The sequence below is a fragment of the Labeo rohita genome, chromosome 8 (assembly GCF_022985175.1).
Source record: "Labeo rohita strain BAU-BD-2019 chromosome 8, IGBB_LRoh.1.0, whole genome shotgun sequence".
NCBI lineage: Eukaryota > Metazoa > Chordata > Actinopteri > Cypriniformes > Cyprinidae > Labeo > Labeo rohita.
In genome coordinates, this window is record NC_066876.1 from 11,274,883 (window position 1) to 11,288,444 (window position 13,562).

Genomic DNA, 13,562 nt, shown 5'->3' on the forward strand with positions numbered 1-13,562 from the left:
ACACAGAACAGAATTAAATGTTATAATTTCATATTAAGTAAACGTTAAATGTTTAGATGATGTAAATATGTCAGTATTGTACATTTAATGTTTGTAAAAATGTAAATAAATGTACATTTTGTAGAACCACATTTTACGTCGCGTTGTTATATGTACCTACCCTGTAACTTCGTTGAACAAGAGGGGAACAGTCGCTACTTTAATTTACAGCCCGCAGAGGGCACAATTACCCTGTAACTACATGGAACAAGAGTATATTTTCCAAGTAATTTTAAAAAGCTTACGTATAGATACACCAAACTTACGATTTAATAGAACAGGTACCTGTTAAGTTTTTTTTTTTAAATTAATCCATTATAAATTATTTGCATATCTGTTTGCTACCCCCTTATTACCCAAACATAACCTATTGTTCCCTTATACTTACACGTAGGTACAATATAAATACGAAAAATTCACCGTAACTTTAGTTTACCTACGCAGTTCTTTGCAGGTTGTATATCTGGTTGTTACTCTCTATTACCAAAACGTAACATATTGTTCCCGTATACCTACATGTACGTTCTTTAAAAGGTACACTATAATTACAGAAACGTACACCGTAAATTCAGTATACTTATGTAGTTCTTTGCAGGTTGACTATCTGGTTTGTTATCCCCTTATTACCCAAATATAACATTTTGTTCCCTTATACCTACATGTACGTTCTTTATAGGTACACTATAATTACAGAAACATACACCGTAAATTCAGTTTACTTACGTAGTTCTTTGCGGGTTGTAATCTAAAGCGTGACCATTATTTTTATGAAAATAACCGATCTTTTCGCTAGATAAGGCCCCTCTTTCTCAGCTGGGATCATTTGAAGCTGCATTTAAACTACATTTTGGACGTTCAAAAACGGGGCACCATATCAGTCCATTATATGGAGAGAAATCCTGAAATGTTCTCCTCAAAAAACATAATTTCTTTACGACTGAAAAAGAAAGACATGAACATCTTGGATGACAAGGGGATGAGTACATTATCAGTAGATTGTTGTTCTGGAAGTGGACTTCTCCTTTAAACTGCATTTTGGAAGTTCAAACTCGGGGGAACCAATTAAGTCCACTATATGGAGAAAAATTTTGGAACGTTTTCCTCAAAAAACATAATTTCTTTACGACTGAAGAAAGAAAGAGACAAACATCTTGGATGACAAGGGGTGAGTAAATGATCTGTAAATTTTTAAATTACTCACCCTCATGTTGTTCCAAACCTGCAAGACCTTCGTTCATCTTCAAAACACAAATTGAGATATTTTTTATTAAAATCGAGAGCTTTCTGACCCTGCATAGACAGCAACACAACTACCACATTCAAGGCTTAAAAGGTTCTTCACTGCGATGCCATGGAAGAAGCATTTTTGGTTCCACAAAGAACCATTCAATCAAAGGTTCTTTAAAGAACCATGTCTTTCTAACATTTTTATAATCTGAAGAACCTGAAGATGGTTTTAACAATGTCCTTACTACCTTTCTAGGCCTTGAACGTGTCAGTTGCATTGCTGTTTATGCAGGCTCTGAAAGCTCTCAGATTTTTATCAAAAATATCTTAATTTGTGTTCTGAAGATGAACGAAGGTCTTACAGGTTTGGAACGACATGAAGGTGCGTAATTAATGACAGAATTTTTATTTTGGGGTGAATTAACCCTTTAAAATGTCCCTTCATTTACCCTCCCCTCCCCATCCAGTCATGTTATCTTGCTTTCCACCTCTCTGGAATCTGAGTACTTAGGCAGTTATCAGGGCTCCTGAATTTAGGAGGCTCTGGGTGCCCATGTAGGGGACTAACAGAAGCACTGCAGACATTTATAGAGAGACAAGCGATAAGAGTCCTCATACTTAAAGACTCCATTAGCAACACCACTGACCCAGGAGCACAAACACAGAGCAAATCAGTCAGTCAACATGGTAAGTGGACACACTTTTTTTTTTTCCTGATTTTGAATATAATGACAATTAATTTGAAATTAACAGAGAGAGGACTTATAACAGTGTACCTAGAAGCACGCTTTAAACAATTTTTCTAGTAATATTGTTATTTAATGTAAGTAAAGATAGCCAAAAAAGCATAAATATATTCTTTTTCTGTGGCAAACCTCAAAAAAGTAATTTTAATAAGCCTCATTATGTATATTTATTGCTATGGACTGTTATACTGTGTGCTTCCAATTTTTATTTAATTTTATTTATTTTTATTTTTTTAAAGGCAAGTAAGAAAGCTGCAGCTAAGAGGGGGAAAACTGCTCAGAGGGGCTCCTCCAATGTCTTCTCCATGTTCGAGCAATCACAAATACAGGAATTTAAAGAGGTTAGTTTATATTATATAAAAACCAAATTAAACAATTTACATATAAGCGAAGCCAGATATAAAAAGTTGTATATATACAGTACATTCACATAAAGTAATAGCAAATCTCATTTGCTTACATACAGCATATTCATGAAAAGTGATATGTACCCTAGCCTAGCAAATTTCAAATGCTTGATTGTCATATTGGAAAATGTAAACTATATTCATCCAGCTCTAATGTGCTAAATACGATAAGGCATTTTTTTGTAAAGCTGTTTTAAAACAATGTATATTTTGAAAAACTACATAGGAAAGTACCAGCAGCAGTTGATATCAGGCTAGACTGATTAAATATAATATATTATCTAGTATAAATCATGTAACATACATTAAATGCTTTTTTACAGGCATTCGGCTGCATAGATCAGAACCGGGATGGAGTTATTAACAAAGCTGATCTGAAGGAAACTTATGCACAACTAGGTATATAAAATGCATTCATTCACTATAAAAAATGATTTGTTAACACAGCTTGACTTAGTCAAGTCATCCTTTCGCATTGACTTAGTTAAGTTTAGCAAACACTAGGTGTTAAGTTCACTCAACTTCTATCTAGTTGTTGAAATAACTTGGAGTAAATTGAGCCAACATACTTTATCAACTAAAAAGCATGTTGTAGCCAATCAGAACTCATCCATGGCTCCCATCATGGATTGCGGCATGAATAAATTATGAGCTGAATTGTCTTTGTAATTTCTTTTATTCTTACTATTTTCTTTTGTTTTTGTTGTTTTTATGTGACTTTGTAGTACACTGTAAAAAACAATTTGTTGAGTCAACTTAAAATAATTTGTAACCTGGCTGCCTTAAAATTTTAAGTTCATTCAACTTAAAAAAAAGTTTATTCAACTTGAAATGTTAAATTATACTAAGTGATAACTTAGATATTTAAGTTGAATCAACTTAAAATTTTAAGGCAGCTGGGTTACTTACCCATCTGTTAAGTTTAGCAGACACAAATATCTAAGTTGTTCAACTTCGTTAAAAAAGTATGTCATCATGACGTAGAGTATCTGGCACATGTGCATTACACAGAAAGTTGATAGAACCTATGTTTTGTTGTTATATGAACATGTTATTTTAAGTTTTCAATTAACTTTTCAAATAACTATTTAAGTTGGGGTTGTTCCAACTCATCCTATTATTTAGTGAGACACTGCAAGCTGAAAGGACATGATTTAACTTGTCCACCGGACTAAACCTCAGAATCATTTTTTACAGTGTTGGAGAGTTTCAGAATACTTTTATTATACATCGGAATCATCACATAAGCAGACAGCTTTTTAAATAAGCACTGAATACTAATGTTTGTGCAGGAAAGCTGAATGTGAGTGATGAAGAGCTGGAGTCTATGTTAACAGAGGGAAAAGGGCCCATCAACTTTACTGTCTTCCTCACTCTCTTTGGAGAAAAGCTCAATGGTATAACTAAACTTTTAATATTTTAAGACCTTGATAAATAAGAAAAAAGTCTATAGGCACTAAAAGAATTGAGGATTTATTATAATTTGTGTTTATTATAATTTGTGTAATCAGGCACAGACCCAGAAGAAACCATCCTTGCTGCTTTTAAACTGTTTGACCCAAATGCTACAGGAGTTGTCAATAAGGATGAGTAAGTGTATCACACAGATCACAAAAATGTGTTTAAAATGTATTTTCTAAGGACAACTGATGGATTGGAGTCATTTTGTTTCAGGTTCAGGAGGCTGCTAATGAACCAAGCTGATAAATTCACAGCAGAAGAGGTTAATATTTGCATTCATGTATACAAACTGCATTTTAAACATATTTAGTCACATAAAATGCATAAAAAATAAATAGATACGGATAATGTGTCCCCGTCTTTCTACTGCTATCACAAACAATGGGGTTTCGATAGCCTATATTATCAGGTGCTGTGATAAGAATGTGTACTTTTTACAGAATCTCTTGTTGTAATGATGTTCTAATCTATTTGATTCTGTTTCAGGTTGACCAGGCTTTTGCAGTGGCTCCAATAGATGTGGCTGGGAATATTGACTATAAATCACTTTGCTACATTATCACACATGGCGATGAAAAAGAGGAGTCTTGAATAAAGACAAATCTTCCATTGCATTTGAAATTTCTCAGTTCAGTTCAGTTCAGTCAACCCTCAGGCATATCAAGATTTTTTTTTTTATTATTATTCATTTCAAAACAAGATTTATTGTTCTGGTAGTGCTAGATAGAACAAAGTCAAGGCAAGTAATGCAAATCTATTGCTTGCTGTCACATGTAATTGTACGGTTAGGAGCAGTGCACTACAAGACTGTTATATTGGACTATTACTGTACATAACTAACTGAACATTAGAGAAGAGCATACTGGTTGCTCACTTGTAAATTCTGTCTGTAATTGCTGCCCCCCACAGGTGGTTTTGTTAAATTGCAATTAGTAACTGGAACTGGCGCATTTTCTCAAACCTCTAATAAACTTCATACTCAGTTGCTATGCTTTTTTAAAATTGTTTTACTTCTAGTAGAAATAATGCAATTATGTTTTAAATATGATAAACTTAAAAGAACCCAACCTTTTCAGAAATGGTAAAGATATTCCAGTATGACTTTCTTGCTTCTCCGAAAAACTAACAAAGATTTCTTGAAAATGTCCGTTTTTTTTTTTTTTTTTTTTTGTGTTTTTTTCTGTGAATGTTCTTCAAAATATAGACTTCTGCATTCAGAAATAAATGCATACAAGCTTGGAATGACTTTAGGGTGAGTTAAATGATGCCAGATTTTTTTCATTTTTTTTATTTAGTATTGTTTTTCTTTTTTTCTTTTTTTTTTCAAAGTAAATAAGACAAAGATTATGGTAACATTTTATTTTGGGTGAGCTTAGCCAGTTTTTACTGATTGTGTGTTTAAAGTGAGCATATTACAGTAATAGGTCCAACTTCAATATGTACATACATTTCAGGATGTGGTGCATCCTTGGGATAATCACTTTGGATCTAAAATAAACTCTTTTTTAAAAATGAAAAAAAAGAAAGAAAGAAAAAAAAAAGCTCATTGGCTCAACTTGCCCCCAGTGAGGGGTAAGTTGAGCCACATGGAATTAAACTGTGCCACTGATTATGCTAAAAGAGAAAACTGAACCTTTCCACCTCATGCTGTATCAAAGGAAGGGAAATTGAGTAAAAATGATTTCTTAACAGAAGTCATCTTCTTGTGATGGACTGGCAATCATCCAGGGAGTTTCCCCACCTGTGGCTCAGGATGCTGGGTTGGGCTCCAGTTCCCCGTGACCCTTATAAGGATAAAATGGTTTGGATAATAGAATGGATGGATGGATGACTTTTAAAAGATTTATTTAAAGACACAGTTCGCAACTTTAACAGCATTTTTTTTTTACATTATTTAAAATTTATTGTGGGCAAATACTATTTTATAAAAACTTAAATGGGCAATTTTCATAAACAAGGTCTATTTAAAATACTCAAAACAAAAAAAATACAAAATCTTTGGTCTAAAATTAATGAAATATAATGTACAATTACAGAAAAATAGTACTTTATAATCATAAAAAGGGGCGAGGCACTGACTCAACTTACCCCAGGACTTTTGGCTCAAATTACCCAAATCCTACCTTATTAATAATCTTGTATCATCCAGCAGTTTAGAGCTAACATCATGCTAACAGTATAGCCTTGTATTATAACTTCATAAAGCACAAACACAAGTGTGATTTATTTATTTTTTATTGTCTGTTCAGACACAAGAAGCATGAGTCCCTGTACATAAAAATAAATAAGTAAATAAATAACAAAATAAACTAATTTGAACTTTGTAGTTACCAATTATCCCATGGGCCTCTTTCTATCATAGGGTAAAATGGATAATTCTTCAAATATTTGTGGTCATATCACCAATTTTGATTAAGGTCCCCCCCCCGTTCTCCTCTACTCATTAGGCACATATTAATTCCTTATTCTGCATGGCCATATTCTGCATCCCTTAACTCGACCCAATACCTAAATCCTACCTAATAATATCATATACTAACTATTAATAAGCAGCAAAATAGGAGTTTATTGAGGAAAAACTCTTAGTTAGCAAATATGTTCCCTAAATTTCACAAGAAAATACTGTTTCAGTCTTTCTACTTTATACACGTTTTCACATTTAACCCAACCTTCTGGGTAGTTTTATTTAACTCAACTATTGCTTAAAAGTCACTATATTTCTTGCTTAAAATGAAATACAATGCCCTTCACAAATATTGGCACCCATGATAAATATAAGCAAAGGCAGCTGTGGAAATAAATCTGCATTGTTTATCCTTTTGATCTTTCATTCAAAAAAATCTGAAAATTCTAATCCTTCATTGACGTAAAAAGATAAAAAGTGGGGGGGAAATCTCATTATGAAATAAATGTTTTTCTCTAGTTCACATTGGCCACAATTATTGGCACCCAATTATTACAAAAAGTCCTTTTCCCAAGATAACAGCTCTGAATTTTCTCCTATAATCCCTGATGAGTTTGGAGAACACCTAACAAGACATCAGAGGCCATTCCCTCATACAGAATCTCTCCAGATCCTTCAGATAAGATTCTAAACACGGCCCATTATAAGATTTCTAACAGTGACAGTCAGGTTTAGATTTTTTTTTTTTTATCTCTTAGCATTTGATAGAATCCATGATACCATGTATCTAAACAAGCTCTTTTTTAGTTTCATCTGACCATAGAAGCCAGTACCGTTTGAAGTTCTAGTCGTATCCGACAACTTAATATGCTGGAGTTTGTATTTGGACAACCGAGCAGGATTTCTCTTGAAACCCTCCTAAAAAACGTGGTGATGTAGGGGCTATTTGAATTTTTTTTTTAGGCTTTCTGGCCCCAAGACTCAACTAATCTCTGCAATTCTCCAGCTGTGATCCTTGGAGAGTCTTTGGCCACTCAAAGTCTCCTCCTCACCATTCATTATGACGATACAGACACACGTCCTCTACTAGGCAGATTTGTAACATCTTTACTTGATTCGAAACTTCTTAATTATTGCCCTGATGGTAGAAATGGGGATTTTCAATGCTTTAGCTCTTTTCTTACAGCCACCTTCTATTTTGTAAAGCTCAGCAATCTTGTTCTGCACATCAGAACTATGTTCTTTGGTTTTACTCCTTGTGATGGACAATTAAGGGAATTTGGCCTTTGTGTTCCTCATATTTAAAATCCTGTGCAACAGGAAGTTATTGCTGGACAGATTTCAATACTCCTAGTCACCCTGGTGTGCTAAAAAATGGGAATATGAATGGAAATATATTTCAGAGATATTTTACTCATAAGAATTTCTAGGGGTGCCAATAATTGTGACCATTGTGAACTAGAGAAAAACATTTACTTCATAATTAGTTTTTTAGTAGAATTTTGTGAATTTTTTGAACGAAATATCAAAAGAATAAACAATGCAGATTTATTTCCATAGCTGCCTTTGCTCATATTTACCAAGGATGCCAATATTTGTGGAGGGCACTGTAGGTTGGAAATTAACATTTATTTATGTTCAAAAAATGAACGTTTATTAACAAGTTGAATAAATAATAATTAAATAATCTTTTTTTTATTTATAAATTGCTTACTAAATGTTCACCTTTTGATTATTACTAACGCCTCTTGTAATTATCTAAATTTTTAATTTACAACTTATTTTGGGTTAATTTAGTACATTTTAATAGTTGATTGAAATAAAACTACCAACACAGTTGGATTAAACATTTGCCCATATTTTACCCAGTGCCTGGTTGTATTTAACCCAGCATTTTTATATGTCCACTACTTTTATTACTACCATGGGATTGTTGATATATAATAGCCATTTTTATACAATGAAAGTGGGTGCTTACCATCTATAGATTGTCTCTCTTTTTGGCTGTTTATACATTGGAAATTAAGATTATTAAATATTTTTGGGTGAACCATCCCTTTAATCAGACAAACTCCCTTTACTTTCCCTAATACTCATCTATTACATAAAGATTACAATTCATCAGTATTCGGTACAGGCCCATTCCATAGAAATACGATATGCAAATTTTATTTATTTATTTTTTTAAAGGCAAGTAAGAAAGCTGCAGCTAAGAGGGGGAAAACTGCTCAGAGGGGCTCCTCCAATGTCTTCTCCATGTTCGAGCAATCACAAAAACAGGAATTTAAAGAGGTCAGTTTATATTATATAAAAACCCAAAGTAAACAATTTATATATGAGTGAAGCCAGATATAAAAAGTTGCATATATACAGTACATTCACATAAAGCAAGTCTCAGTTGCTTACATATAGCATATTCATGAAAAGTGATATGTACCCTAGCCTAGCAAATCTCAAATGTTTGATTGTCGTATTGGAAAATGTAAACTATATTCATCCAGCTCTAATGTGCTAAATACGTTAAGGCATTTTTTTAAAAAGCTGTTCTAAAACAATGTGTATTTTAAAAAGCTGCATAGGAAAGTACCAGCATCAGTTGATATCAGGCTAGACTGATTAAATATAATATATTATCCAGTATAAATCATGTAACATACATTAAATGCTTTTTTACAGGCATTCGGCTGCATAGATCAGAACCGGGATGGAGTTATTAACAAAGCTGATCTGAAGGAAACTTATGCACAACAAGGTATATAAAATGCATTTGTTGGAGAATTTCACAAATTTTAAATTAACATTATTAAATATTTTTGGGTGAACCGTCCCTTAAATCATTAGACAAACTCCCTTTACTTTCCCTAATACTCATCTATTACATAAAGATTACAATTCATCAGTATTCGGTACAGGCCCATTCCATAGAAATACGATATGCAAATAACCTGTGGATTTTTATTTAATTTTATTGATTTATTTTTTTAAAGGTAAAGGAAAGTACCAGCATCAGTTGATATTAGGCTAGACTGATTAAATATAATATATTATCCAGTATAAATCATGTAACATACATTAAATGCTTTTTTTACAGGCATTCGGCTGCATAGATCAGAACCGGGATGGAGTTATTAACAAAGCTGATCTGAAGGAAACTTATGCACAACTAGGTATATAAAATGCATTTGTTGGAGAATTTCACAAATTTTAAATTAACATTATTAAATATTTTTTCCCTTTCCCTAATACTCGTCTATTACATAAAGATTACAATTCATCAGTATTCGGTACAGGCCCATTCCATAGAAATACGATATGCAAATAACCTGTGGATTCCGGAAGTGACACAGACGCGCATGTGCAGAACTGTCAAACAGCGAAAGACTGGAAACTCAGCGCTAATGTCATCATCAACACCACCCAAACACTAAAAACACGGCTCGACCGATGTGTAAATTACTTTATTATTTGCCCTTTAACCATGGGACCTCGACGTAAATTACAAAAACAACTCCGCTGGTGCATCTTGACTGGGAATATAATCTGTTTTCCACCTCAGAAGTTTGCGTGCTGAATGAAAACAGTCCGCTGAATTCGTTGAGCGCGGAACCTGACAATCCGTGGACTGGAAAAATGTGATTCAGGAAATTCAGGCGTAGTTTCGCTCGTCCGGTTGTTTACACGTTTTTCGGACGACGTTTCTGCTTATGTAAAGTACAGTTTCAGAAATTGTTGTTTTGGGATCTTACTAACTGGGGGTTGGATAGTGACACGTTGCGCGCTAAGCTAATTTAGCATTTAACTCGGGTGATTTAGAAGCACAGTAATCCGTTTAGAAGACGTTGTAGCTTTAAAAGACGCACAAGTCTAACGTTACATACAAAACACGGGAGACAAGGAACGTGAACCTGGATGATTTACCACAGTCGTGGTGGGACCGCGTAACGTTAGTTTCGGTTGGCCTGATTTGGGAGCAGTAAGGCTGAAGCATCTCATTAATTTCACGTTTTCTCTTGGGATGTCTACTGATGGGTGCAGGTGATGACCTGTAAGTGAACTTATCTTCAGAGTGCGTGTTAGAAGAGGATCATGATGGCTCAGCAGGAGAATGGACGTCTGTCGTCTGAGGACACTATGAGTGTGAGGACTCTGGGCAGTCAGTTTGATGAGGAGAGCTCTTTCGGATCGGACTCTGAAATCAACGGGTTTCCCAGCTTGAGACGAACTGACAAGTATGGATTCATCGGGGGAGCCCAGCAGTATTCAGCCGAATCGTAAGTGCACTGGTTTGCAAGGCTGTTCAGTGGGTCCCATCGGATCCTGTTTGTGCAGCTTGATTTTGGGTGGTAATCAAAGTCACGTGATGAAGCGTGGAACAGAAAATACTGCATGTTTGGACTTAAATGGGTGTGTGAGTAGTAGGGAAGCATTTGAGAATAACATAGTTTAGATTCTTGACACACTTAAACAGAAGCATTCAAAACAAAATCTGTGTTGCTTTTTTAATGGCTTAATATATGTGTGTATTATATATGTATGTAGGCCTATATATTCATAATATTGTCTAATGCAATAAGAATTAGTAAATAAATATAGACATCTAAAAAGTTAAATACTTTATTCCTGGTGGCAAGTGTAGCCTTTTAATGAAACCCTTTGAATAATACTAATATTAATAATAATAATAATAACAACAACAATAATAAATAGTAATAGTAATTATTATTATCATGATCATATTCACTACAAACAAACGTTTTGAATCATTAAAGATTTTTTAGTTTTAAGTTTTATTTTGTTTTAAGTCTTTTATGCTCACAAAGGCTACATTTATTTGTTCCAAAATACATTAAAAACAGTAATATTTTGATTTAGTTTTTCTTAACATTCTGTATTTAATATCTATTGTTTATGTGTATATTGTGAATTATTAATTTTACAATTATTACTAGAGTAACTGTTATAAAAATAATTTATTTATAATTAAATGTGTAATGTAACTAAATATATATAATTAAATGTTAAAATATAATTAGGTAACATTTTTTTTAGTGTCTTGCATTACCAGTCAAATTATTTTTGAAAAGTAATATTTTTAATGTTTTTTTAAAGTCTCTTCTGCTCACCAAGCCTGTGTTTATTTGTACAGCAAAAAGTTACATTTGGAATTTTTTTGTGCCATTTAAAGTAGCTGTTTTCTATTTGAATATATTTAAAATGTAATTTATTTTTATAATGTAATATATTTTTTTTAGCAGCATTACTCCAGTCAAATGATCCTTCAGAAATCATTCTAATATTTTGATTTGCTGCTCAAAAACATTTTCTTTGATGAATCGGAAGTTTAGAAGAACAGCATTTATCTAAAATAGAGATCTTTTGTAACATTATAAATGTCTTTATCATCACTTTTGATTAAAGTATTGTATTATTTTAAAAAAGTATTAATTAAAATAATTACTTAAAAAAATAAAATAAAATAAAACTTATACTGACTCCAAGCTTTTGAATGGTATAGTGTATAATGTTACAAAAGCTTTTTATTTCAGATAAATGCTGATCTTTGAATCTTTCTATTCATCAAAGAATGGAGGTTTGGTGAACAGAAGAAACTTTTTTAAAAAACATTAAAAATATAACTGTTCAAAAACTTTTGACTGGTAGTGTACTTCTTATAGCAATAACAGTAAATTATGCATAATTACAGCTAACCCTAAACCGAATCCTAGTCCTAACCCCTACCATATAGTATGTACAAGTTATTAATTAATATAATATACACACACAACATTAAACATAAATATTGTAAATTACAAAATTATTACAAAAGAACTGTTTGTAAAAAAAAAAAAAAAAACTCTTTTTCAGTTTTTGGTTGTATGTGTGTGTATGTATACATACATTTATATAATTATATATATTGTATACAGTTCATGTCATGTGACTGTTCCCATGACATTAGTAATTGAGCTGTAATTATGCTTAATATATTCCTACACCCTTTTTTGTAAAGCACCACAATCCCTCCTTTTAAAAAATGATAAATGTGAGGTTGGTGGCTAAATTAACTAAAGAAACTACATCAAAACATAGCATGCAACCAAGTATTGTAAACTTACCAAGATTAACCAATCTATTCTCAGAGATAATTAATCTTTTTAGTGTAACTCGTTGAACCAGTTTTGACGGATGTGTGAAACTGTCAGTTTTCTTTTCATTGGAATTGGGCTTAAAAAGTTCTATGTTAGTTTAATTGATGTGGTTTGAATGGAGTGTCAGGGCGTTTCATCCTCACTTGCTTTGTAGCCGGTTGCAGTCCTGTTAAAGCTTCCTGTCTTTTATCACCGAGGCATCTGCTCCAGGTTGGCGTCTTTAATAAAGACACTGCAGTCTACAGAGAAGAACACATTTGTGTTGTTTACAGATACGCCTAGATTTGGGATTGTCACCACTCCATTGTGAGAATTAACGGTATTAAACAGTAGCCAGAGACAGCAGCAGGCCTGTCTTTTCGGTGTGAATTGTTAAAGAGCATGGAATAAATGAGTAAGTGATAGTTGTCCCTGTGTACTGAGTGTACAGGCGCTTTCCGTTTCCTGTGGTTTATGGGAGTGCTGGTGCCCTGAGGTTACACCGTCTCTGCCAACTGCTGGAGAGAGAGCGGCCCCAAACCTGACTCTCGTGAAAACGCTTCTGGATTCCTCCGTTTTAAGTCAAAACTGCTCTTGAAAATGAAAAGGAAGTAAAACCTGTAAGTTGTAGCTTAGTAGGAAAATATTTAAAGAAACATTACTTTCAGATCAAATTTCTAGTGGTTAGGTTCGGTATCTAAGTAAAGGGGAAGCTAGCTGGTGGTTGGTGTGCTGGCAGACTGATATTTAAATGTCTCAGCCACAAGCTACATGGTTCAAAATTGAATAGGGGAAACATGAAAGAGAAAGATAACAGGCCTGTTCATCAGCATTGTAGGCTTAGGCAAAGTAGCTCACCACAGGTCAAAGCCAGGGAGATTCTCCCTGACGTTAGTCAGGATGAAAGTGTCTAGTCATGGACTGAATGGTTATTTACATTAGTCATGAAATTGTTTCGGAGTACTCCTACCTAGATTTCTTGTTTCAATTACTCATTTTTCTCATTTGGTGTCAGTAGGACTACAGCTCTTATGCACACCAAGCCTGCATATATTTGATTGAAATACAGTAAAAACAGCAATACTATGACATATTATTACAATTTAAAATAAATAGTTTCTGTTTTTCTTGTAATTTATTCTTGTGACAC

At 33.4% G+C, this 13,562-nt stretch overlaps 2 protein-coding genes across 2 annotated transcripts in view; both read left to right on the forward strand.

The window, feature by feature from the left end:
- The first annotated feature begins 1,829 nt into the window (after nt 1-1,829).
- Nucleotides 1,830-4,867, forward strand: myl7 (myosin, light chain 7, regulatory). Its single transcript, XM_051117194.1, has 7 exons — nt 1,830-1,953; nt 2,252-2,353; nt 2,743-2,818; nt 3,712-3,816; nt 3,931-4,009; nt 4,094-4,142; nt 4,367-4,867. The coding sequence occupies exons 1-7, from the start codon at nt 1,951-1,953 to the stop codon at nt 4,469-4,471; spliced, it is 519 nt and encodes a 172-aa protein (XP_050973151.1). The 5' UTR covers nt 1,830-1,950; the 3' UTR covers nt 4,472-4,867.
- A 4,779-nt stretch (nt 4,868-9,646) lies between these two features.
- Nucleotides 9,647-13,562, forward strand: part of tbc1d10aa (TBC1 domain family, member 10Aa) — a 16,341-nt gene continuing 12,425 nt past the window's right edge. The window contains exon 1 of the mRNA XM_051117195.1: nt 9,647-10,555. Within this exon, the coding sequence (XP_050973152.1) occupies nt 10,371-10,555 (185 nt within the window). The 5' untranslated portion in view covers nt 9,647-10,370. The remainder of the gene's footprint in view (nt 10,556-13,562) is intronic.

Excerpts from the sequence above, each read along its gene's own strand:
- myl7 (XM_051117194.1), top strand. Across the intron at positions 2,819-3,711 it reads GGAAACTTATGCACAACTAG|GAAAGCTGAATGTGAGTGAT; the intron begins GTATATAAAATG and ends ATGTTTGTGCAG. Across the intron at positions 3,817-3,930 it reads CTTTGGAGAAAAGCTCAATG|GCACAGACCCAGAAGAAACC; the intron begins GTATAACTAAAC and ends TTGTGTAATCAG.